Here is a 27,350-nt window from a genome sequence, read left to right on the forward strand (position 1 = left end):
GAACTCCGGGAGTTGGTGTGGACAGGGAGGCCTGGATTGCTGCAATTCATGGGGTCGCAAAGAGTCAGACACGACTGAGCAACTGAACTGAACTGAACTGAATGGTCTAGTGGTTTTCCATACTTTCTTCAATTTCAGTCTGAATTTGGCAATAAGGAGTTCATGATCTGAGCCCCAGTCAGCTCCCAGTCTTGTTTTTGCTGACTATATAGAGCTTCTCCATCTTTGACTGCAAAGGATATAATCAATCTGATTTCGGTATTGACTATCTGGTGATGTTCATGTGTAAAATTGTCTCTTGTGTTGCTGGAAGAGGGTGTTTGCTATGACCAGTGTGCTGGTCAAAACTCTGTTAGCCTTTGACCTGCTTAATTTTGTACTCCAAGGTCTAATTTGCCTGTTACTCCAGGTATGTCTTGACTTTGTACTTTTGCATTCTAGTCCCTCATAATGAAAAGGGCCACGGAGATTGAGCCAGAACTGTGTCTGAGTGTCTCCTGCAGAGGTACGGGTCAGCAGTGGCCTGTCATAGGGGCAGGGGCTCTGGGTGCGGCAGACCTGGGTAAGGCATAAGCCCCCTTGGAGGAGGTCGCCATTAACCCCACCATAGACCCGCCAGAACTTACACAGGACTGGGGAAACAGACTCTTGGAGGGCACAAACAGAACCCTGTGTGCACCAGGACCCAGGAGAAAGGAGCAGTGATACCACAAGAGACGGACCCAGACTTGCCCTTGAGTGTCCAGGAGTCTCTGGTGGAGGCGTGGGTCAATGGTGGCCTGCTGAAGGGTTGGGGCCACTGAGTGTGACAGTGTATGCCTGGGACCTTTTGAAGGAGGTCGCCATTATCTTCATTAACTCTACCACAGTTTGGCTTCAGGTCAAACAACAGGGAGGGAACACAATCCTGTCCTTCAACAGAAAATTGGATTAAAGATATCGGAACAAGACCCAGTTTTCCCCTCAGTCAGTCTCTCCCATCAGAAAGCTTCCATAAGCCTCTTATGCTTATCCATCTGAGGGCACACAGAATGAAAACCACAATCACAGAAAACTAATCAAACTGATCACATGGACCACAGCCTTGTCTAATTCAGTGAAACTATGAGCCACGCCATGTAGGGCCATCCAAGATGGACGAGTCATGGTGGAGAATTCTGACAAAATGGACCCACTGGAGAAGGGAATGGCAAACAAGTTCAGTATTCTTGCCTTGAGAACCCCATGAACAGTATGAAAAGGCAAAATGATAGGACACTGAAAGATGAACTCCCCAGGTCAGCAGGTGCCCAATATGCTACTGGAGATTAGTGAAGAAATAACTCCAGAAAGAATGAAGAGATGGAGCCAAAGCAAAAACAACACCCAGCTGTGGATGTGACTGGTGGTGGAAGTAAAGTCCGATGCTGTAAAGAGGAATATTGCATAGGAACCTGGAATGTTAGGTCCAGGAATCAAGGCAAATTGGAAGTGGTCAAACAGGAGATGCCAAGAGTGAACACTGACATTTTAGGAATCATTGAACTAAAATGGACTGGAATGGGTGAATTTAATTCAGATGACCATTATATCTACTACTGTGGGGAAGAATCCCTTAGAAGAAATGGAGTAGCCCTCATAGTAAACAAAAGAGTCTGAAATGCAGTACTTGGATTGCAGTTTCAAAAACGACAGAATGATATCTGTTCATTTCCAAGGCAAGCCATTTAATATCACAGTAATCCAAGTCTGTGCCCCAACCAGTAATGTTGAAGAAGTTGAAGTTGAATGGATCTATGAAGACCTACAAGACCTTCTAGAACTAACACCTATGGAACTGAAAGCTAAAGAAAAGTTTATGCCTCCAGAAAGTAATAGAGTTCAGCCAACCATGCCTGACATACCTATCCATAACACACAGGCCAAAGAAGTCTAACTTTGTAATAGGGCAAGAAGTATTTGAAATAGAACACTTGGTTAGCCAATAGATTTTTAATTTATGGACTTTAAAAAAATTAGATACCTTCTACTCTGGATTTAACTTAAGAGATTCACATCCACAGAGTTGATAAAGGCAAAACAAACAGTCAAAATTAGGGTCCACATTGACAGTGGTCCTTGAACACCTCTAGGGGGCAGAAGCTCATCCTGCAGAAGACCATGGTCAGTTTGTGCTTAGTAACTGCGTGAAAAATCCTGGCCTGGAGAGCAAGCATCCCAAGAATCTGATGGTGTTTAGGACATGCTACTCCCAAAATACGGCACCTCGGTGAACTGAGTATTTCAAATTGGAGGAATTTAAGGAATGGCAGGTGCAGGAAAGACTTTCTGATCTTCTCCTGAAGTGGGTCATAAAACCCTCCTGCGAGAGCTGCCCTCCACGCTTCAGCAAACCCAGCATAGAACCACTCTGGTTGAACCATTTTTTGGGTCTTCATTTTCTTATAAAGGTTCCCATGTCATGTAAAACTTCAATAAATTTGTCTGTTTTTCTCTTGTTAATCTGTCTTTTGTAATAGGGGTCCCTGCAGAAAACTTAGAAGCATAGAGAAAAAAGATATTTTTCCTCCCCTACAAATTATAACATGCAGATATTAGCTGTAATTTGTGATGCTGGAAGAGCAACCCTCCCAAATATGAGTTTGGACCTTTACTTCTAGGAACTTTCCTGCCATATTACAAATATGGCCCAGGCTACATACCTCCGGTTGATGGCTCTCTTTCCCATAGCCTTCTCCTCTGTTTGTCTCTCTGTCTCCTCTTCTGTCTCTTGTAAGGACATTTGTCCCTGGATTAAGGGCCTCCCCAGGTAGTCCAAGATGATTTTCTCTCAAGATCTTTAATTGTACCTGCAAAGACCCTTTTCTCAAATCCGATCACATTCCCAGGTTCTGGTTGGCTGTCTCTTTCAGAGGGCTTCCCAGGTGGCGCTAGTGGTAAAGAGCCCACCTGCCAATGCAAGAGATATAAGAGACAAGAACAAGTTCTATCCCTGGATTGGGAAGATCCCCTGGAGGAGGGGATGGCAACCCACTCCAGTATTGCCTGGAGAATCCCCTGGACAGAGAAGCCTGGCAGGCTATGGTCCATAGGGTCGCAAACAGTCAGATGTAACTGAAGTGACGGCACACACACATCTTTCAGAGGGACCACTATTCAACCCATCACAGCACCAGTTCATCCCCTAGACCTAGGCCTCCAAGTCAACACTGAGCAGTGTCTGTTGGTGCCTAAGCTGATCTCCAGGCTAAGACTCATTGGTTGCTTGGATTCAAGGGCAGCTCCCAGAGGCTGTTCTTCTGCCTCTCTCTGCAGTCCCTGCTGCGTGGAAGGGTCAGGGAGGCAAAGCACTGGGAGCAGCATAGCTCATCCTGTCTTCATTCCCAACAGAGGTTTTTCATGCTCAACTTCCTGCAATGCAGCGTAGAAAGGAAAGCTCCTTATGTCCCTGTTTTTCTAAAGATACTCATTTCTGCTATTATTCACAGCCTTGAAAATTTCTCTTTAGCTCTTATTTCTATGACTGTTTCTTTTAGAGGTTCCCCATGTTTATGTATGGGAAGAAATTAATTTGGTATCTCAGGCATTTTAGAATTTAATCCCAACTTTCCACTATTATTTCATTTCACATTGTTTATAAGCCCAGTTTCTTTTTGACTTTTCAGCATGATGATGATACTGGCTCTCCTTCTCCTCGATTCCTGGGTCATATTTTTTTCTGATATTGAAACTAACTCTTAAAGAATGAGATTGACTGTAATGTGCACTCACATCCATTTTTTTTTCCCAGAGGAAACTGCAATATCCGATGTCTTACTATGCAATATCAAGTGTTCCTTAAATTATTCTTTCAGGGGGCAGAAGAGGATGTGGAAATAAATTGTCAGCTCTTGACTGTGGACTGCCTGCATTTCCCTGGTCTCCAGAAACTGTCAGGGGTGGCTTGAAGGAGGGAGAGGAATCAAAACTAACTTCAGCCAACTTGGCCACTTGTGAGGCTCTCTGGAAAAATATTTGGGGAAGAAAAGCCTGGAATCATTGACTAACATGAAGTGTTTAGCATGTTCTGTGAATTTCACTCCTTCTGAGCGGTTCAGAACCCATATGTTAGATGACAGTAAAGCATCACTTTGATAATCTAATTTTGAAAGTTCCTGAAAGACTCTAACATCAGAATGTGGGGAAATTAGGAAGGGCATTGGAAATTTTTGAAAGTTTTGTCCATCATTTATTTCCACGCATTCCTGGTTCACATGGGTCTTCCCAGGTGGCACTAGTGGTAAAGAGCCAGCCTGCCAAGTGCTGGAGATGAAAGAGATGGGGGTTGGATCCCTGGGCTAGGAAGATCCCCTGGAGGAGGGCATGGCAACCCACTCCAGTATTCTTGCCTGGAGAATCCCATGGACAGAGGAGCCTGGCGGGCTACTGTTCACATTGTTGCAAAGACTTGGACAACGGGACTGAGGCCACTCAGCAGGCACCCAGGCACTGGTTCACTTGAGACTTGTTACTTTTATTTTACTTCTGGAAGATCATTGTTTCCTGGCATGAAGTCAGAGTCTCTGGGGCTAACACTGAGGAATCACAAAAGTAATGAAAATGCTTTTTAAAATTCACTTTTTAGAATTTTTATTAATATTTTTCAGAACCTTGTTTTTCAATAGGAGGGTGTGTTTATTTCATAATGAAAGTCCAGCTGACAAACCCTCAACTACTTTTCCTCCATACTGCTAAAAGGTAGTCAAATTCAGTTCCTATAACTAGAAAATCTTGTTTCTCTGAGCTTTTTTTCTTCAGACTTTGTCACTGAGAGAAAAGATTCAATCCCAGCCTATTGGATATCAAACTGTCTATGGCAGGACTGTAATGACTGGTCTTGAAAGAACATGCGTGTTTCAGACACTGTTGTTTCCAGAAAGTATACTGTGCTGAGTGTCAAGAGAATCTGAAAGAGCTATTCAATAAGGATATTTCATATTATGTTCAAGAAAAATCCTAGTTATTTTTACATTAAATAACTATAAATTTTTACATTTTTTAAATTCAAAACTAAGTTGCAAGTTTGATATCGACAGAGTTCAGAACTTGCTACCCCAGAACATGGCATGTTGATATGCTGAGTATTTTAAGCTGAAGGTGTATGAGATAAAGTCAGGAAGCAGAAGAGTCTGTTTGACCTCCTCTTGTGCTTCTCCCTCCTGTGAGACATGCCCTCCTCACACGAACATGCTCATCTGTAAGATGGAGAGAGAAAAATCCAAATAAAAAGGACTTAGTAAGTTTCCCCAGCTTATTACATGTAGCTCATACAGCCTTTGTCCTACCATAATTCTCTACAACTGTCCACTGTTGGCCTAATCTAGCCTGAAAACAGTCAGGTTTAACCATTTCTTTAATTCTTCATTTTTTGAGGAAGTCTCCCCTGTCACATAAAACTTACGTTAAATAAACTTGTATTCTTTTCTCTTGTTACCATGTCTTCATCAGTTTAACTTTCAGACTCAGCCAGGGACCCAAGGGAGTCAAGGAAAAGTTTTTCTTCTCCTATAATATCAAAGGTTAGTTCATGTTTTATTAAACAAATATTCGAGTTTATTGCCACCAGGATCAAGATAAATAATTTTTTATTTTCCTTTTTTTTTGAGTTAATGTTCTAGCTGAATCATTTCTCTAAGAGACAGTGTTTACTATCCTTGTTGTCTAACTTCATATTTTCACCCAGGAATTTTTACCACTTCCCTGAAGGCTGTTTTCTTTTTGTCCACACTTGGATAAATGATCATGGATCCACAGTCCAAAGTCACTCATTCACTTTCCTGTATATCTGTGAAGGGGTTGAATATTTTTGAAAACAGTATTTCTCATTTGAAAAAAAAAATTCTTCCCAGTGATTGTAAATCAGGTTTTGTTTACAAAGGTCATACCAGGAGCATAAATGCTATTAAAATTCTACCTCAGAAAATTAGAAACTTTCTCAATGAATTTCTTCCTCCTTAATCTGCTCACCTGATATGAAGAGCTGACTCACTGGAAAATACCCTGGTGCTGGGAAAGATTGGAGGCAGGAGGAGAAGGAGATGACAGAGGATGAGATGGTTGGATGGCATCGCCAACCTAACGGACATGAGTTCAAGTAAATCCAGGAGATGGTGAAGGACAGGGAAGCCTGGCATACTGTCGCAAAGTGTTGGACATAACTTAGTGACCAGACAACACTAATCTGCTCAGAGCCCGTTTATGTTTGGCTCAGACAAAAACAGCTACCTAATATTCCTTCTAGCCTTACAGAGTTTATACTCCAGGAGAGAATATGGCAATACAAGTACAACAAGATGTTAAATAGCAAGAGGTGTGATGAGAAACTAAACCAGGATAATAGAAGGATAAGACTCGGGTGAGGATGATCAAGGCAGGCCCTTCAGGGAGACAGCAGATGAGGTGAGACCTTAAGGACAAGCACATCCGACAGATGGACATGAGGGCCTCGTGGTAGGAACAGGTTTGGTCAATTGGAGAAAGAGACAGGATGTGGTAAGTGAGTGATGGGAGTAGAAAAACATGCGCTTGTAAAGCTTGGGAGGCTCCAGGTCTGGTGAGTCTTGAGAACTAGGCAAGGCAGTTGAGTTTTATTCTAACAGCTATTGGGAGAGAATAGAGGGATTTATGCAGAGAAATAACAGGATGTAATTTACATTTTAGAAGGATTTGGCTGCATTGAGTCTTAGCTGGCACGTGCGCTCTTTCACTCTGGCTTCTCTCTAGTTGGTGCCCTGGCTCTAGAGCTCCTGGGCTTAGGAGGTGCCCTGCAGCATGCGGGATCTTAATTCCCAGACCAGGGATCAAACTTGCATCCCTTGCATTGGACGGCAGACTCTTAACCACTGGACCGCCAGGGACAGCCTGTAATTTACATTTTTAAAAGATTTCTATAAGAGGGTTATAGAGAGAGATGGGAGAGCACTTGGATGGCAGTTTCCACAGCTGAGGCTAGAGAGGGAGGGGGCTTGGACTGGGGCGGCAGGAGCAGCTGTGTTGAGGGGTCAGATTCAGAACACGAGTCGTAGGATTTGACAAGACTTCCCGGTAGGGTGGTCGTGGATGCTGATGAAAGAACAAAATTGAGGATGTCTCTGGGGTGTTTGGCTTGAGTAACTGGGTAGATGATGGGCTAATGAGATGCACAAGACTGGAGGAGGAGCAGATTTGGGGAAAACTGAGTTCGGTTGTGGACAAGTTAGGGTGGAGAGTGTCAACCAAGAAATGCTGAAGGCTGCAAATAAGAAAAAGAGTTTGTTTGCTGCCTTAAGAATGGAAATTCAGGAGGCACTGATTTGAACAGTAAGTCAAAATTGTTCTGAGAAAAATAGGAAATCGTGGGGTTTATAAAGGCAACTGACAAAGACGTTCCAGAGACATTACACAGGTTATTTTTACAGAACTATGATTGGGGCAGGCACTCAGTCACTTGGAAGCAGACTGGTTGCTAAGCTGTGATTTCTAAAGAGTAAATATATTAAAAAAAAAAGTTCCAGAGGGCTTAGGAAGACCGAGTCAAAAGATTCTGTTGCGTCCAAAGTAGATGTAAGTTTCACATCCCTAATGGCCTCCTGGATTCATTCTAGATCCTTTGACATAAGTGACTCCATGTTGTTGTTAATCATTCCCAAGAAGCTCAGTGGACGCCCACGTGGAGACATGGGAGCAGGGAAGAAGAGATCTGGGTTGGGCCTACAAAAGTGAGTTGTTAGCATGAAGCTGGTGTTTAAAGCCATGTGAGTGAGTGCAGATAAAAAGGAGAAGCAAGCTAAAGGCAGAGCAGTGGGCAGCTCTAAGGAAAGGCTTTGTGGACAGAAAGGAGGATCCGGTGAAAGACGCCAAAAAGGAGTGGCCTGCGAGGTGCAGGGATGCCAGGCTAGTGTGGTCCACAAACTTAAAGTGAGAGAAGCACTTCAGGAAGAAGGGCATGGTAGGCTGTGTCAGGTCTCTGGAGAGGAGGGGGCAAGAGGGGTACAGATAAGATGTCCCCCTGGGAGAGGCGGGGGGACTGCTGCCTTGGCAGGTAGGATGCAGCCTTTGGAGGAGAAGTCAAGGACATTGCCCCTGATCTCATCTTTCCACCTCCAGGGTGAGCTAGTATTTCTTCTGTTTTTGTTTATTCTTTTCTTCAGACCAGTGTTGCTGTTGGGATTACACAGGGTGAATCTGCCTGTCACCCATGTCCATATCAAAGGAGAGTCATAAATACAGTTGGCATTGGTTTCTTAGGCTCACTGATTTCATCATTACAATGTAATCTATTCTTTATTTGGTTACAGAGTCACTTCATTCTTCCCCCACATGCTTCTTCTTACCGGATCCTTGTGAGTAGCTCCTCAAAGGCAGGATGAACTTGAACCCTTTTAAAGACAACTTGTTCAATGGGATCTTCCATCTTTGGAGTCAGGCACACCTGGGTTTGAATCCTGGCCTCATCACTTGCTTATTTTGTAAACTTGGCAGCTTTATACAATCCATGTGTGCCTCCATTAACACAACAGAAAACAGGGATACAGGGCTTCCCTGGCTCTCCAGTGGTTAAGACAGCGCTTCCACTGCAAGGGGTACAGGTTGGATCTCTGGTTGGGAAAGTGAAATACCACGTGCCACTCAGTGAGACCAAAAACAAAACAAAACAAAAAACTGGGACACACTTTACAACCCATCCACAGAGCTGTTTTGAGACCATTGCTACAATGCCCAGTGTTTAGCACACAGTAGAATAAATGATATCAGTTGTAGCTTCAGCACCATATAAATCTGTAATAGACTCAAATAAAATGCAATGGCTTTGCTAAACTTTTGAGTCAAGATGCTGCGAGATTAAAGATCTCTTTAGAAGGAGAGACCTTGAGATATGACACTTATCAGTGAGCTTCATCTTCCCCTTGACGATCTTGCACTAATTACTGTAGCTTCAACATTATTCCCCAAGTATTGGGACAGTCTCCATCCATTGTCAATATCAGAGGACTAGGGATTGATTTTATAAAGGGAGCAACAGGGTTTCCCTTACAGATGCAAATGAAAAAGCTGGGTTTCGCCTGTTTGGGGGCTTTCATTTGTCTAACTTTAAAAGGCATTCAGTGGAACCTTGTCCTAACCACAGCTCTAGCTGTATCCAGGAAGAAAGAACGTATTGTAACTACTTTGTTCTCAGGCATTGTCTCATTCTGAACCACATATGCTATGGGATGCTGGGCAAAATCAATGTCTTTGGTCTTATTATTAGCTGCCCTTGGGCTTACCAGAGAAATCTTGGAGGGCTGAGTTCACAGCTTTGCTAGAGATTCACAGCTGGAATAAGAAGTTCAAGCAAGGAACATGAAGAGGAATACATCCCTTTAATGTAAAAGTAGACGAGATGGAGTTGCAAAGAGAAGAGGAGAAAAGATTTTCAAATTTCCTTTCCTGGAGAAAACCACCATCTGAAGTTCGTAACAGGACATAATCTGAAAGCAAGTGGCTGAAAGGTGGTCTGGAGTTCCCACGTGGAGGTAGGTTTTGGAATCCCCTCTGGTGAGTTCAAATAGGAGCATTATCTGGAGCAATCCTGGACTCATACATAGAAGGTGACCTAGATTACTTCATTTAACCTAGATTCTCTTACCATGTCTTGAGTTGGCCTCCTTGTAGGCGCAAAGTTTTGCTGGCACCGCTTTGCCACATTGGCTGAACATGTGAGCTGAACTGTGTCTGTCAAAAATCCTGTCTACATCTGTCCATTTACTGCAAGTGGGTCAGTCAAGGGCAGAACCTGGGTTAGCGCAAAACATCTGACTTTAACTGGAACTTTCACTTAGTTAGATTCAGGGGACCTGAATTTATTGCCTTATTTTTTTATATTTCATTTCCAACATTAATACTTTTATTTGTTATTCTGTTCTTCTAAGGATAAAGTATGTAAGAAAAAAAAAAGCTTTTAGTTCCTTGTAATCAGGCTGCTGCTGCTGCTGCTGCTGCTAAGTCACTTCAGTCGTATCCAACTCTGTGCAACCCCATAGACGGCAGCCTACCAGGCTATTCCATCCATGGGATTTTCCAGGAAAGAGTACTGGAATGGGTTGCCATTGCCTTCTCTGTGTAATCAGGATAACAATGCATTATTTGTGATACATTATTATCTCCACATTATCTACTTGGTCATAACTTCCTCTCAAGAATGTTTCCTTGAGAACATTATGAATAAAAGAACAGTGTAAAAAATTTTTGTTTAATTCTGCTAGTGAAAATGCATTAAAGTAGCTAATAATCCCAATTGAAGAGAATAAGATTGACTCTGCAGGATGGATGGTATGAACCAACTCCACCAGCAGTAAAGCATTTCACAGTGTTTTGCTAATGTGGGGATCTTGATGTGTGGTGTTGACAGGTAAGGACATTAGAAAAAGATAATAATCTTTAATTTAAAAAAAAAAACATGATTTGATTTTAAAATCACTATTATTTAGGACCCAGAATATTTTCATTTAATGACTATGCAGTGTGATAAAAAAATCCAATTCTATTCTATTTAAAAAAAATCAAATATGCATACAGCCTAGACAGTATCTGAGATACTATCATTCCTGCTGTGTGGTTTTGTCCTTTTCTTAAACGATTTTGAAGGCAAAAGATCAAATACAATTGAATTCTGAAGTGAAGAAAACTATTTTCCTGAAATGCTCAAAGGAGGAATGCTCAGCAAGAATGAATTAGTGAAGCAGAAAGAACCAAGCTGAGTAGACGGTAGGAGGCGAGGACCCTGCAGTAAGTAACGCTGGATCAGCCACTTCAGGAGGAGCAGACAGAAATAGTAGGAGGCCCCAAACCAGAAACTGGCGCAATCACAGTAGAAATAGATGGGAATTACATTGTAGCCTGAACAAGAAGGGCTTCCCTTGTGGTGTTAATGGTAAAGAACCCACCTGCCAATGCAGGAGACTTAAGAGATGTGGGCTCGATCCCTGGGTCAGGGCGATCTGCTGGAGGAGGGCATGGCAACCCATTCCAGTAGTCTTGCCTGGAGAATCCCATAAACAGAGGAGCCTGGCGGGCTATAGTTCACAGGGGCACAAAGAGTCAGACACAACTGTATTGATTTAGCATGCACCTCATTCTAAAAAAGAAATTCTACTTTTTCATGATAATGTCAATAATAAAACTTGCATTAGTACATAAAAGTCTATTCTTTTACACTGTCAAGAAGCAAGGAAAGGAGACTGCATTACAAACAGAAGCAATTCATTCAACAGACCACAGAAGAAATAGCAGAGCGGTGTTTTCACTCTATTAACCCAGGAGTAGAGGGTGGTGGCCCCACAGAGCTCTGAGGGTTCTATAGAGACTCTGGTGCTTCAGGATAGGCAGGGGCAAATTTTGCTTCAAAAATTTTTAAATCTCCAGTTACCATGATTTCTTTTCAATAACTTTCAATTTCAATAACTTTCATTTCCCTACATCTTTGCCTCCCAGGGGCCACTGGACTGAGTGGTTTCAATAACTTTCATTTCCCTACATCTTTGCATCCCAGGGGCCACTGGACTGAGTGGTTTCTATTGTGCCAATAAGGAGGAAAATAGAAGCTCCTCCACCTCCAAGTCAAGTTGGTCTCCACTCAGCACAGCTAACTGTTTTCCCAAGGGTGGTGGCCTCACTAGTGACACTGACCTGCCACGGGTCTTTGGAGATTAGAGCAGTGGTAGCTAGTGGGTGTCTGGGAATAAGAAATCCCCCCATGGAAGCAGTGAGCTCTCAACTCTGGCATAGCTATTGCAGATGGTTTTGGGAGTCTCACTCACGGGCATAGTCAGTCCCAAGGAAGCCTTTTACACTTGTGTGTTGAATAGGAGTAGCAGAGGGAGAATTTCCTGTCTGTGTATTCGCCTGGATGGATTCAATCCAAAGAGCAAAGACAGTCAAGCTTGGGTATGCACTGGGTGCTTTTCCTTTCTTCTCCCTTTGGGACCCCACTTTCAGAGTTGGTTGGAAGTAGGAATCCTCCTAAGAATTATTTATCCAAGCTGCCTAACAAGCTGCCCAGCCTCTTAATGGGAAGGATTTGCACTGATCTCTGACCCTGGTCTCCGGTGGTCACAAAGCAGCCTCTTGAATGGAAGTACTGCACATTGTTGTTATCTACAGGATCGTGCCAGTGATGAACAAGGCTATAGCTTCTCCAGGCTAAGTGTCTTTTCTTCAACTAAATTATCTCCACCCTTAGGTGTCATAACGGGACTTGAGATTTTGAACGGAGTGATCGCCAATATTCTGGCTTGCTCTCAAGTTCTGTTGTCTAAGCTTGTGACTGAAATGAAAATGAACATCACAGTTGTTTGGAGGGTATAATTATGAATTGAAAATTGAATGCCAAGTGAAGTCTCAGTCTTCAACTAGGACACAAACTTCCTCACATTAAGTTGTCCTCTATTCCTGATGATTTTCCTTTTAATTAAAATGCAGCCTGATAGGCAGAATCATGGGGCCCATGAAGCAGTTATGTGATTCACTCAACCATTTATATGCATGTGTGACCTATTTAGCTTTTAAAATCCTATTCAGTGCCCAAAAAACAACATCAGAGAATTTAAACAAAAGCTCGCAGGGAGTCCCATAATGAGACTGTTGTGATTATTGCAGTGATTAGCCCATTTCCTCCCTCTTTAGTAATTTCATTTAGAAAAGTAGTCATTTTAAGAACAACTAGATTTTCTTTATTGCTTTTCTAGTTTACTGTGAAACTGGCAAGTGGCCAACCGTCTGTGAAACTGCAATCATTACTATTACTTAAAATTTATCAAACCTCTTGAGGTACTATGGAAGTAATTCTCCTTGCCTACAAAGACAAGGCCAAGAAAGGCAGGAATGAGACCTAACGTTGCACAAAAGCAGGCATCACCCCATGTTTCAATCTTTAAGCCCCATATCCCAGAAATGGAGTTTTTGGACACTGTGGAGGGAAATGTCGGGTGCAGGAGGCTTTCGAGCCGCTGCCAGGAGGTCATGCACACATTTATCTGCCATTCACCATTTCTTGAAATGATGGGTGTGTTGCCCTTGAAAGTAATTTACTTCTGAATAATTCGTATCCTTTAGCCTTGCATATTTCTCTCTTGTTCTTTTACGTTTTTATACACTGAGCAATGACAGTGGAGAAGATGTTCGGGAAATTACCACTGGAACTCCTCTTACTTCACTGCCCGTGGCCACAGATGTTTCCAAGGAAGGAGGCTGAACCGTAGGATGAGAACCTAGGCCAGGGCGGCCCCTCAGGAGTAAGAATCCAATAATGTTATCACCGCAGTAGGCAGGCGGTCATCCTGACGTTTTCCCTCAGACAGCGACATCTAGTGGCCGAGAGTCACAGCCATCCACAGTGCTGCCATAGTTCCCAGGGGCAGGGAGAGAACGGTGTATGCCTCTTACAGCCAGTGTAACCACACAGCCAGGTTCTTCTGCAACAGACTGGGTCTATGGACCCGTTGTCCAGGCATAATTATTAAAACTGCCTGCTTGATGTATTGGATAATGAATTACACAGCCTACTTACTGCCTGATTGTAGTGCTCTCATCTATTCACTGACAGGACACATTTTTAGCCAGTGTCATCACTGTGGGATAATGAGTTTGGGAAGATTACTTCCCATTGTGTAAAGTAATATTTATCGTTATCCATTCTGAAATTATCTTTCAAGCATTATGGGATGGTTCCCAGCTCTAATGCTGAAGCCTGGTGAGCAAGCTCATTTTCACGCTTTTGTAGATTTATCTCCACCAGGCCTTTGTATACCCAGATGGACGCCCCTAATTTTAGTCTATCCCCAGGGACCTCCTCCTTCTGATCATTAGTTTCCCTTGTTAATCAGGCTGCAGTGGTGTTTGGAGGAGACTCGCCTGGCTGTCTAAAAAGTGACACCCAATGCCTTGTCCTTTCAGGCACTAATGAAAGGCCATCTGGTAGGTATGGGGCTTTCCAACTGTATTATAATTTTTTTTGAATTAAACATTTCTGACCACATAGAGAATAAAGGGCAGAGACTGAGTAGGTGGCCCATAGTGAATCCTCTGTTAATGTTTGCAGGGAAAAAAAGAGAAGAAAAGAAATCAAAGTAAAAAGGAAGAGAAGAAAAAAAAGAACAGTGAACATAATTAAGAAGCAATGTTATGAATTCAAAGACACTATTTGCAAGGGAAAAATGAGCTTCACTGTGTGGTTTTTTATCCCAAAGTCAACCTGAAGGAACAGCCTAACGTTTTAAAGGTTTGTTAAAAAATTCAAAGGTGATTTAAGTGAATTTCATAATTTCTGCTTTTCCAGGAATAGGAATTTTTTTTAAAAAAGTACTTAACAGAAGTAGAAGGAAAAAGGGGAACATTTTGTAATACATATCTTACCCTTGTACTTTCTGTTTTTGATTTAGGAGTAAGATTCCATTAAAAAAAAAAGATGTATGAGAGATTTCCCTGTTTTGCATGGGGGACCTGAAAAGAGATTAGCTGGATCTGATTCCAGTCCCGCCTTACTGCAGATGTTACAATCTGTCTTTCTATGAAACATCAAGAGAAGGTAACACTTAACAGGTCCTATGCTGAATCTGCCATGTTTCTCTTTCCCTTCATGCTAATCATCACAAAAACCATTCAAGTACAGCCTGAACTTCCCTTTGTAAGAACTTCCAAGCATTTAGGAAACCAAGTTCCTTCTCTTAAGAAAATTATAATTCACTGGGAACACAATCTAAACATGAGATACATGTTTACTGTGTATACTATTTGGACTCTCATCATTTAGAATTGCTGGACATTTAGACATAGACTAGACTGAAGTTCAACTGTATTTCATCTTTGATCAAAGAATTTACTAAATAAAAATAAAGCATACTTTACAGCAAGAGTTATATTTCTCAAGGAAAAAGCTATTTTTAAACTGAGTCACATTGTTTTTGTTAAGCGCTGTTTTGTACTATACTATTTATAGAAGCAGATCACAATGGATCTCTACTTAAGAGTCCTTTATAAAGGCTGTATGCGACTGTTCCTTTTTTCCTGCAAAGTGAGTTTTTCTTTTAAAAAGATTTTAAATATCTAACTCGGACATACAGTCTTTCAGCTCATTTAATTTTTGAGATCTGATTATTCACGTAAATGACAAAAGTGTAAATTTATATACCACCATCTCTAAGTATTTAAGAGTTATTGGAAGACTACAGTTAGTGGTGGAGGAGGACATAGAAACCCAGTCCAGTATTCTTGCCTGGGAAATCCCATGGACAGAGGAGCCTAGCAGGCTACACAGTCCATGGGGTCACAAGAGTGGGACATGACTTAGGGACTAAACAACAACAACAGTTAGTGGAGAAGTAACCATGACAATACTGTGTAAGTTCAGAGCAGAAACATAAACAGGCCTGCTTTATAAATGTTGTGCTCTTTCTTTATGCCTGGCATTGTGCCGAAGGCAGCATACAAAGAACTTTCTACTTTATGAGAAACAGTTTCTTGAGGGTAAATTTATAATTGCCCTACATATGTTTTAAATGTGGGTTTAGAGGTTGTAGCTGCTGTCTCCTTCAGTACCCATCAAATAATTAATTTTGCAAATTACAAACGTGTTTAATTTGGCTTTTTGAAGCTACAGCTCTGAGACCAACTGTGCCCTTCCTAATTTGGAGATATTTTCTTTCTGATTTTTATTTTGACATGTACCCTGCTATCTACTTTCGTTGCTATTTCTAGCATCCCATGAGAGCTGCTTCCCCGGTTGTCATAGCGCAGACAAACACTCAAGAAAACCAAGAACTTGGTGCTTTCATAAAGCATTTATTTTTATTTGAAAACATTATACAGGCATTACATTGCCACAGCCAGTCCATAGGGGAGCATGCAAATATCAAAAATGGAGAGTTTGTTCAACTTATTGGTGTCAATTTCCTTTTTTGGTTCATATTTTCCATTTGCAGTGTTGGGATTAGTGTGCTTTGTTATTTATGTGGCTTGACAGTAGAATCCTACCCATGGGGTAAAAATCTGTACTGGTAGCTAGCTGGGGACTACTAAGTGGTTACAAATCAAAAACAAACCCCAAACGAACAATACTACACGCTTGTCAAAAGGTTAATAGCACAAGTTAGCAATATCTAAACTAAACATTGAAACATTTTCATGGGACACAGTGGTGCCAATTTTTCCATCGCTTGGTCTTCCTGGTTGTGTATTTCAGAGTGTGGAGCTGTGGGAAGGTGTGACCAAGGTGAGCGCTAGCCCCAGTGCAAGTTGTCATGGAGTAAGTGAGGACCACCACTTCTCTCGAGCGAGATTTAGGAGAGCTATGGTTTGCTTACCCAACCAAATTCTGTACAAATTGCTAAAGTCTCATTTGTGGAAGAGAGAGTTATGGTAGATTGAAAAGCTGAAATTCTTGCTGGTGTCTACTGAGGTTATGAAATTCCAGAAACTCAAACAGCTAGAGTTAATGATGTCCTACTCCCATTTCCTACCCCATTCCCAAAGGGTTGATGTCTTAACACAGAAGAAGAGTTGGTTTCTTGCTATTGTCTTTTTTTTTCCCCCAAAAGGTCAATCTGGAACTCCTGATTCATGGGATGAATCTCAAACAATTCGAGTATGTTATCAGCCGTTCTAAATGGAGAAGAACCAACACAGTGAGGCACCCCAGTGACATGAAAGTCTTGTGTACAAGAACATGGGATGATAAAGGGTATATAGTGAATTCACCTTAACATTCACACTTGGTTTCCATACAATTTGGAGTCAGTTAAAATATCCTAGGAAACAATTCACATGGCAACCTGTAGCCATCCATTGATTGCAAACCTTTTTGAAATTAAAAAAAAATTTGCATCCACTGAGTTGACTTGGAAATACTTTCATCCACTTATTTCTCTTAAGATTTTACTAGGTGTCTACAAATTAGTGTCATAAAAATGAACAAAAAAAGATGAAAATATTTGGCTGAAAATAAATACTAAAAATGCAATAAATCAAACAAATTATGCAAACCAAAGGAATGTAAACACAAAAATAAAACCACAGTCTTTAAAGGTCTTCAGATCTGAATGGACAAAATAGTCAGAGAAAGGTATTTAATTGGTTTGACAGGTAGCAGAGAGCAAACATTGGCAAAGTTCTTTTGATTTGATACAGCTTTAATGTTGATTTTTTTCACCAGAAATAAAACAGGTTTCTAAGTGGGCTGAATGGAGATGAGCATAAAATTTGCATATCAGGAAAGATAACTTGTCTGCTCCAACTCCAAGGCAGGACTACCTGTCCCCAGGGTAGAGGGCAGACAGAGGTGCCACAGGGGTGCTGACTGACAGAATGGGACACTTTTGCAGGTCTATTTAGGGATTGTTCAGGCTAGTATGGGAATCCTGACTAAGCTGCAATCTGTTCTCTACCTTACAGAGACTCCACTGGAGTTTTGCTTTGCTTACTTAACTTGAACTGATTTGAATTGCCGAAAGTTTCATAAACATTTGTTTTTCTTTTATAAATCCTGTAACTCTATCGAGGATCTTTCTGAAAGATACTGAAGCCAGCCAAACGTAAAGACTATTGCATGTACTGATAGGGAGAAAGAGAATCTACTGTAAATCACAGAGCTCTGTGGTGTTTCTCGATTTTCTGCGTTTGAAGGAAGAGCTATAAGGCGACAAAATTAGATTAGTGACATACCCCTCAAAGCCTTATCAGGACCCTGGAATATTCTCTGTATCCATAAGAATGCTGCTATAGAATGGATGCCAGATATGACCAAAAATGCCAGACTTTTCATTGCTGAGATTTTTACTACTACACAGTGGCTGTATCAGGTGAGTTGTCAGAGGCTGTGCCACAGCAGCACCCTGACTTTGTTGGGAGGCCAGACAACCAATGATATCCCACAGTCAAGATAATTTCCATGCCGGTATATTTCAAAAATGGTGTCACACAAAAGGGCAGAGGACCATGGCTTTTTCCAATGCCTTGATTATCTCCATATTATCACTAAAGAAATCTAGGGGGAAAAGGAAAATTAATTTTTTTTTTTTGGAAGAGGGAACATAGGAAGGGGCAGAAAGATTTTTTAAAAAAAGATATTACCCTAAGCACAAGTGATATTACTCTGGGGTTTCCCATAAGCCACAGAAATGGAACATTCCTTATCCTGTTATTACAGGGACTTGATTAGCAGAATCATGAGTTGCAACAGAAAGGCAATGGCCTGGAGTAATCCGAGGTTGAAATATAAAAAGGCTAAAATGTTTGTTTTATATCTATTCCTAGAATAGAGAATTATATGGTCAGTTGCCACTCCCCACAAGGGTCACAGCACGAAACACATATTGAGCAGGCGATCCAACAGGTAAGAGGGAACCATGAGCCCCCAGGTGCCTAGGATAAGGAAGCGTCGCAGGGTGGGGCTCCTGTGGCATGCAGCACTCAGAGAAGGTGCACAAAAATAAAGTGTGATTCTTAAAAAGTGACTTGCCATAGAAAAGTGGGAGTGATGCTAACTGCATGTGGGTCTGGCGAGAGTTCCCATCAGGAGTACAAAACCTCCTCCTGAAAGTCGCTATCATAACAGTAACCATAATCATACAAACAGTAATACTTGCTTTTGATTCAAACATTTTCACAGTAATTAATGTGGACGGGGGGTGGTGTGGGGGGTGTGTGTGTGTGTGACCAGGATACACCCTAGGTAGGCATTCCTCCAGGTGGATCAGAGCCTGCATCTCCAGGATGTTTAGCGTGTGCCTCTTACAGGCTTTCGGATTTGCTACCTTGCAGTCTACCTCTGTAAACCGCACCTAATAAATACCTTTCTCTATGTACAAAACGGAGATGACGGGCGGACACACAGCCGTGGAGGTGTCCTCAGTGGTCAGGGAGGGTGCCATCCTAGGCCAGGCGCACACGGGGCTCATCTTCGGTCTCCTGGCCCAGGCTGGTGTAGGTGACCGAGGGCTCCACCTGAGCTGTGGCTGGTAAGCCCACGACGGGTCCCGAAGGGTTGCGGAACTGCTTGTAAACCCGGGGGTCCTGGGCTATGTACGTGGAGGTGGACGAGTAGAGCACCAGCCCGAGGAGGATGGTGAAGAAAGACAGGAGATACAGTCCTGAAAACTGAACAACACAACAGCCAAGTCACTTAGCAGCCAGAGCCGAACTACGCACACAGGAGTGAGAGGGAGGGAGACAGAGCGGAGCTGTTTTCTCTCGTGACAGGCAGCTTGATGAGTCCACCAATGATCTTAATAGAAGATGAATGTTCTCTTCTACCCTGGCGTGGTCTTATTGATTCTCCTTATCTTTTTTCTTGATTCTGTGGCTAACACAGAGGAACATTTAGCTAATTGTCTCTAAAGCACCCAGCTGAGTTACCTGATGTGGGATAGCTAGTTAATCACGAATTGAAATACATCAAGTTAAAAGCAAAAAACTCTCCAGTATCACTCAATAAAGAGTTGGTTGGTTGTGGCTTCATTAAACACAGAAGAAATATAGATACACCACTTAAGGTTGTAATGAAGCCATAAACACCGAGTCCCTCACTGACACAGCTGCAGCAGGCACTTTGGTTTCACCTTAATCCAATTCAGACACTATTTGTCTTCTGAGTAGGAATTGTTATTGACTTTGGTAACTGTCTTTGCAAGATTAGATTATCCTTGGATAGAAAGAAATAGTATACCCTTTCATTCTTGCTCCACTAACCTAAAACCAAAACCAAACAGGAATGGATATATAGTGTTGTGTTTCTAAACTACTGCTTGACAACTCAGAATTTTGTGGGAAAAAAGAAAGAAAATATTGGTGTATAGAACTTCTCTGAGAATTTGCTTTTTTTTTTTTTTAAACTATACCTTCTGGGCTCTCTTGGGTAGTTATTCTGGAATTACTTGAGTAGTCAGTGGGAGAGAGGGAGGTAACACTATGAGCATTGCCCTGGTAACAACGTGAGTGTTGCCATTTCTGTTGTTTAGTCCTTCATTCACTCCTTCATTCATCCACTATGGCTTCTCTGTATCAAACATTCAACTATGTACTGAGGAAACAGAGATGAAAACATATTGACCTTACTCCCAAAGATTGAGTAGTCTCAGTGGAGAACCAGAGGTACAGATAGAAAAAAATAATACAGTGCACTTATGGCATGCTGATTCTCATTGTAGTTGATGGCAGCTGTCCTAGTCTTGACCACATCCTGCATCTGTTACCCAGTCCAAGCTCACTCTGCTCATTGCACTATAGGCTAATAAATCTGGGTGTTGAGATCTTGAGGCAAGGAATACAACTTTGGACAGCCAGCTGACCCAGAAGATGGCAGACTAATGGCTTGAAATAACCATCTTGTCAGGGCCAGGATGCCAGGTTCTTCTATGGATCAGAGATGGGGGAAGGTTAGATCACAAAGTAAAAATGACCATTTAATTCTTGCAAACGTCTCCTAGAATGGCAAGCCTCAGGCAGGGGGATGTGTGAGTTTCACTTTCTTACAGTCATTTCTCTGGTGGTACGAAATGGAATATCTGCTATTATATCAACAAACAAAGAGGCCACAGCTATCTGCAATTCCAGCTCTCCAAATGTGAACTTCTGAGCCACTCCAGTAAGCAGCAGATGAGGGGCGCCATTTCCCACACAAAGAACTCAGGAAAGTCACAGTCCTTCACAGGTGGGTAGGGTCAGGCTGTCTCCCTGTGAACCAAACAAAGGCATCCTAGCCCAAGGGCCAGGAGGAGGAGGGGCAGGCAGGGCTCCCTGAGGCAGGCCGTTAAGTATGCCTATAATAACAAAAGCAGCAAAATAAGAGTTAAAGTCACAGAAGCAGAGCCAGTATGGATTTAAAATTAACCCTTCCCAATTACACATCCATTTGGAAAAAAAGAATCAATTTGATTTTCCTTTTGGGGGGAGGGGTACCAATTACTTTATTTGAGGGAATGGTACTAAGGGAAGAACTTAAGTAGACATTTTGGTACAACTTATAGAAAAGGTGCAGTACAAATATGCATGTACTGCCTTGGTGATCAGGGACATCACCCCTGTGGCTATAGGAAGCCAGGCTGAGGAGGTTTGGCTTTCATTATCCCTGTTTCCCAGAGTGTGCTTGTCAAAGAGATACTCTGCCATGCCAGATTTGATTTTCCTATTTTATTTTTTTATGCTCATAGTCTAAAACAACCAGGCTTCCCCAGTGGCTCAGATGGTAAAGTATCTGCCCGAAATGCAGGAGACCCAGGTTTGATCCCTGGGTAGAGAAGATTCCCTGGAAAAGGGAAAGGCTACCCACTCCAGTATTCTTGCCTGGAGAATTCCATGGACAGAGGAGTCTGGTGGGCTATATAGTCTATGGGGTCACAAAGAATCAGACACTGCTGAGTGACTAATACTTTCACTTTACTAAAACTAGGAGGAACTGGTAAAAAAAAAAATTAATTGGAAGCTGGAAGAAAATAGGAAAAGGATCGAGAGAGTCTCTAAAGTTGCAATGTTATAATAAAGAGTTATAAGATGGCTGTGTGGTGTGTGTGCTCAGTTGTCTGACCCTTTGGGATCCCATGGACTGTGGCCTGCCAGGCTCCTCTGCCTATGGAATTTTCCAGGCAAGAATACTGGAGGGGGTTGCCATTTCCTACTCCAGGGGATTGTCCCGACTCAGAGATCGAACCTACATCTCTTGTGTCGCCTGCATTGGCAGGCGGATTCTTTACCAGTACCCCACAGTGTTCAATAATAGGAAAGGCAGTTTTGAAAATGGCAGATAGAAAAATTATTCGTGTGGCTAAAAGTCCTTGCTGTAATATTTTGTTGTTTACCTTACTCTCTCTCTCTTTTAGCACCAGCAAGGTAGTTAAGACTAAAGATCACTTTTTTATTTTCTTTCCAGAGCCCATATCACTGCCTTTAATTCCTTTATCGATCACAGTCATATGATAATACTTCTTCAGATGGCTTGTATACTGGATTCAGCTTATAACAGCTTCACTAAACTTGATTAATTCAGTTTTTCCCAATGAAAATAATTCTTTTCCTTTATGAATTTGTTTATAAAATAAGATGGTAGCAAAACAGTATGGAGGTCAAGAAGAAACAGAAACCATGGACTGGTTCCAAATTGGGAAAGGAGTCTATCAAGGCTGTGTATTGTCACCCTGATTATTTAACTTATATGCAGAGTACATCATGAGAAATGCTGGGCTGGATGAAGCTCAAGCTGGAATCAAGGTTGCCGAGAGAAGTATCAATAACCTCAGATATGCAGGTGACACCACACATATGGCAGAAAGTGAAGAGGAACTAAAGAGCCTCTTGATGATGGTGAAGAGGAGAGTGAAAAAGCTCGTTTAAAATTCAGCATTCAAAAAACTAAGACCATGACATCTGGTCCCACCACTTCATGGCAAACAGATGGGGAAACAATGCAAACACTGCCAGATTTTATTTCCTTGGATTCCAGAATCACTGTGATGGTGACTGCAGCCACGAAATTAAAAGATACTTGCTCTTTGGAAGAAAAGCTATGACAAACCTAGACAGCTATTAAATAGCAGAGATATTACTTTGTTGACAAAGGTTCATCTAGTCAAACCTACGGTTTTTCCAGTAGTATGCACAGATGTGAAAGTTGGACCATAAAGTAAGCTGAGTGCCAGAGAACTGATGCTTTTGAACTGTGGTGTAGGAGAAGACTCTTGAAAGTCCCTTGGACTGCAAGGAGATGCAACCAGTCAATCCTAAAGGAAATCAGTCCTGAATACTCATCGGAAGGACTGATGCTGAAGCTGAAGCTCCAATACTTTGGCCACCTGATGCGAAGAACTGACTCATTGGAAAAGACCCTGATGCTGGGAAAGACTGAAGGCAGGAGGAGAAGGGGATGACAGAGGATAAGATAGTTGGATGGAATCACCAACTCAAAGGACATGGGTTTGCGTAAGCTCTGGGAGTTGGTGATGGACAGGGAAGCCTGGTGTGCTGCAGTCCAGGGGGTTGCAAAGAGTTGGACACGACTGAGTGACTGAAGAGCTTCATCCTTTACTTGAAACTTTCCCTGATGTCTCAGAAGATAAAGAATCTGCTTGTAACGCAGGAGACCCAGGTTTGATCCCTGAGTTGGGAAGATCCCCTGGAGAAGGGAATGGCTACCAACTCTAGTATTCTTGCCTGGAGAATTCCATGGACAGAGGAGCCTGGTGGCCTACAGTCCATGGGATCACAGAGTCGGACACAACTGAATGACTAACATTTTCACTTCACTTTCAACAAATGAAATGAGCTTGTTCCTAACAGTAGCAACATTTCAAATATTTTGATACTGACTTTCATTTTCAAAAAACCTTCATGCATCTCCAGTTTCAAGGGAGGTTTTGGGTGTGAGGCTGCCTCTGTTGCAGCAGATGGAGGCAGAGAGATTAAGAATGGGGCTCTGAGATTAGAACTGCATTCTATCCACAAACCGGATTCAAATCCTAGCTCCTCTCCTCTCTGTTGTTTTGGCCAAGTTTCTTTCCAGGTCCAAGTTCCTTATCAGTACAGTGGGGATAATTGTACCTACTGTATAGAGTGGTTATAAGGATAAAATTGGGTAAAGCATGTGAAGCACTTGTCCTAGTGCCTACATCACAGTGAGGATTCAATCCACATTGACTCCATTGTAATCATCAATGACTGTATGTATCCATGTTACCATATTTTTATATAATCATTGAATAAGTTGCCTTTCTTTTATAGGCTCTTGACTACAGGACTGTGTCTTTCTTGACCAGTGTCTAGTACAGAGTCTGGCATAGTGTGAGTGTTGTGAGTCATGTCCGACTCTTTGTGACCCCATGGACTATAGCCCCAGGTTCCTCTGTTCATGGAATTCTCCAGGCAAGAATACTGGAGTGGGTTGCCATTTCCATATCTATTAAGTTTTATTTGCTCTTTGTTTACAGTTTGAATGAACTAATGCATTTATTTATTATTTATTATTTTGGTATTAAACATCTAAGTTGAGATTTAATAATCAAATGACTTTAATGGGCCTAAATCTATATGACTAGAAAACTACATGGTTTGAAAGCCATTTCAATGTACTTTTACAAATATATCGACTAGATTATGTGAGGAAGAGGACAATTTTTAAAGGAGGCATTCTTTTTATATTGACTAAAAGATGACAGGGGTGAGCAGATGGCAAGGGTGAGCAGAAAGGAACATGGGAAACCCTCAGAGAGCTATGCAGTAGGATATGAAGTGACCATGGGCTAAGGCTCTACTTTTACTGGATGTGTGTACCAACCTCCAAGAGGAGGTGGTTTTTCCTTCCTTCCTTGAGCATGAACGTCAAAAGATGTCTTTTACGATGTATGCTTCTTTGTAACATGGCTTTTACAAGGTTCCTGACGTCGGGCTCTGATTGTTTTTGTTCAATGACCCCACTTGGACCTATTAATGATCAGAACTAATTGTGATTTAATAGGTAATGAAAAACTAAAAGATTCTCTTAGCTCTTAAGGAGAGATATATGGTAGTTTTCTCTCCAAAAGCACAAAGATTCAACAGATAGAAACGATCACTTGTGAGAGGTAGAGGAAAGACCTGGAAAAGAACAGTTGTTGATGGGTTTCTTAGGAAAGTGGGGTTCAGGGGAATGAGACTTGCAGCTCTTGCAGCTATCTGAGAAAAAGGAAAGGTTTAGATTTAAATCCAATTTAGGTCTAACTTATAGAGGTGACTGTGGCTCAGATCATGAACTTCTTATTGCCAAATTCAGACTTAAATTGAAGAAAGTGGGGAAAACCACTGGACCATTCAGGCATGACCTAAATCAAATCCCTTATGATTATACAGTGGAAGTTAGAAATAGATTTAAGGGACTAGATCTGATAGACAGAGTGCCTCATGAACTATGGACCAAGGTTCGTGACATTGTATAGGAGATAGGGATCAAGGCCATCCCCAAGAAAAAGAAATGCAAAAAAGCAAAATGGCTGTCTGAGAAGGCCTTACAAATAGCTGTGAAAAGAAGAGATGTAAAAAGCAAAGGAGAAAAGGAAAAATACACCCATTGGAATGCAGAGTTCCAAAGAATAGCAAGGAGAGATAAGAAAGCCTTCCTCTGCGATCAGTGCAAAGAAATAGAGGAAAACAATAGAATGGGAAAGACTAGAGATTGCTTCAAGAAAATTAGAGATACCAAGGGAACATTTCATGCAAAGATGGGCTCAATAAAGGACAGGAATGGTCTGGACCTAACAGAAGCAGAAGATATTAAGAAGAGGTGGCAAGAATACACAGAAGAACTGTACAAAAAAGATCTTCATGACCCAGATAATCATGATAGTGTGATCACTCACCTAGTGTCAGACATCCTGGAATATGAAGTCAAGTGGGCCTTAGGAAGCATCACTACGAACAAAGCTAGTGGAGGTGATGGAATTCCAGTAGAGCTATTTCAAATCCTGAAAGATGATGTTGTGAAAGTGCTGCACTCAATATGCCAGCAAATTTGGAAAACTCAGCAGTGGCCACAAGACTGGAAAAGGTCAGTTTTCATTCCAATCCCAAAGAAATGCAATGCCAAAGAATGCTCAAACTACCACACAATTGCACTCATCTCACATGCTAGTAAAGTAATGCTCAAAATTCTCCAAGGCAGGCTTCAGCAATACATGAACCATGAACTTCCAGATGTTCAAGCTCGTTTTAGAAAAGGCAGAGGAACCAGAGATCAAATTGCCAACATCTGCTGGATCATGGAAAAAGCAAGTGTGTTCCAGAAAAACATCTATTTCTGCTTTATTGACTATGCCAAAGTCTTTGACTGTGTGGGTCACAATAAACTGTGGAAAATTCTGAAGGAGCTGGGAGTAACAGACCACCTGATCTGCCTCTTGAGAAAACTATATGCAGGTCAGGAAGCAACAGTTAGAACTGGACGTGGAACAACAGACTGGTATAAGGAGTACGTCAAGGCTGTATATTGTCACCCTGTTTATTTAACTTATATGCAGAGTAAATCATGAGAAGCGCTGGGCTGGAAGAAGCACAAGCTGGAATCAAGATTGCTGGGAGAAATATCAATAACCTCAGATATGCAGATGACACCACCCTTGTGGCAGAAAGTGAAGAAGAACTAAAGAGCCTCTTGATGAAAGTGAAAGAAGAGAGTGAAAAAGTTGGCTTAAAGCTCAACATTCAAAAAACTAAGATCATGGCATCCTGTCCCATCACTTCATGGGAAATAGATAGGGAAACAGTGGAAACAGTGGCTGAGTTTATTTTGGGGGGCTCCAAAATCACTGCAGATGGTGACTGCAGCCATGAAATTAAAAGACACTTACTCCTTGGAAGGAAAGTTATGACCAATCTAGACAGCATATTAAAAAGCAGAGACATTACTTTGCCAACAATGGTCCGTCTAGTCAAGGCTATGGTTTTTCCAGTAGTCATGTATGGATGTGAGAATTGGACTATAAAGAAAGCTGAGTGCCAAAGAATTGATGCTTTTGAACTGTGGTGTTGGAGAAGACTCTTGAGAGTCCCTTGGACTGCAAGGAGATCCAACCAGTCCAGCCTAAGGGAGATCAATCATGAATATTCATTGGAAGGACTGATGCTGAAGCTGAAACTCCAATACTGTGGCCATCTGTGGGAAGAGCTAACTCATTGGAAAAGACCCTGATGTTGGGAAAGATTGAGAGCAGGAGGAGAAGGGGATGACAGAGGATGAGATGGTTGGATGGCATCACCGATTCAATGGACATGAGTATGGGTAAACTCCTGGAGCTGATGATGGACAGGGAGGCCTTGCATGCTGCGATTCGTGGGGTTGCAAAGTTGGACACGACTGAGTGGCTGAGCTGAACTGTAGAACTGAGGAAGCTTAGTGAAAATACGAGTGGAAAGAGGGAGAAAATAAGGTCCAATTAGAAAGACAAAAGATATAGGAAAAGAAAGTTTCTCAATAGCTCAGAGGAAACAGGACTGAAAAACTTGGATCAGCTATCCCCCCATATAATTCTTTTCTATGTTCACTTAACTTGTATTTTTTCCCTCTTGGTCTCAGTTTGTGTATGTACACACACAACACATATACGTCAGAGCCACTGTGGCTGACCTGATAGGTCCTGCCTTGTGAACTTTTCTTAAAAAAATTTTTTTTACTTTAATTTATTTGAATGATATAAAATATTTAATTAAAACCACAAAAGGCAAAAAAGGAATGAAACATAAAAATAGGGACAAAAATCAAGGGCAAGGAATAGAAAATAGTAACAAACATGGCAGATAATAATTCAATTATATCAATAATCACTTTAAACATCAATGATCCAAATACATTCTGAACTTTTCTTGAG

General features: G+C 41.8%; 1 protein-coding gene across 1 annotated transcript in view; it reads right to left on the minus strand.

Moving 5' to 3' along the window:
- Nucleotides 1-15,793: 15,793 nt before the first annotated feature.
- SLC35F1 (solute carrier family 35 member F1) overlaps nucleotides 15,794-27,350 on the minus strand; it is a 159,627-nt gene continuing 148,070 nt past the window's right edge. Inside the window, exon 7 of the mRNA XM_040238418.1 lies at nucleotides 15,794-19,125. Coding sequence (XP_040094352.1) covers nucleotides 18,901-19,125 — 225 coding nt within the window. The 3' untranslated portion in view covers nucleotides 15,794-18,900. The remainder of the gene's footprint in view (nucleotides 19,126-27,350) is intronic.

The sequence above is a fragment of the Oryx dammah genome, unplaced genomic scaffold (genome assembly GCF_014754425.2).
Source record: "Oryx dammah isolate SB20612 unplaced genomic scaffold, SCBI_Odam_1.1 HiC_scaffold_4, whole genome shotgun sequence".
Lineage (NCBI taxonomy): Eukaryota > Metazoa > Chordata > Mammalia > Artiodactyla > Bovidae > Oryx > Oryx dammah.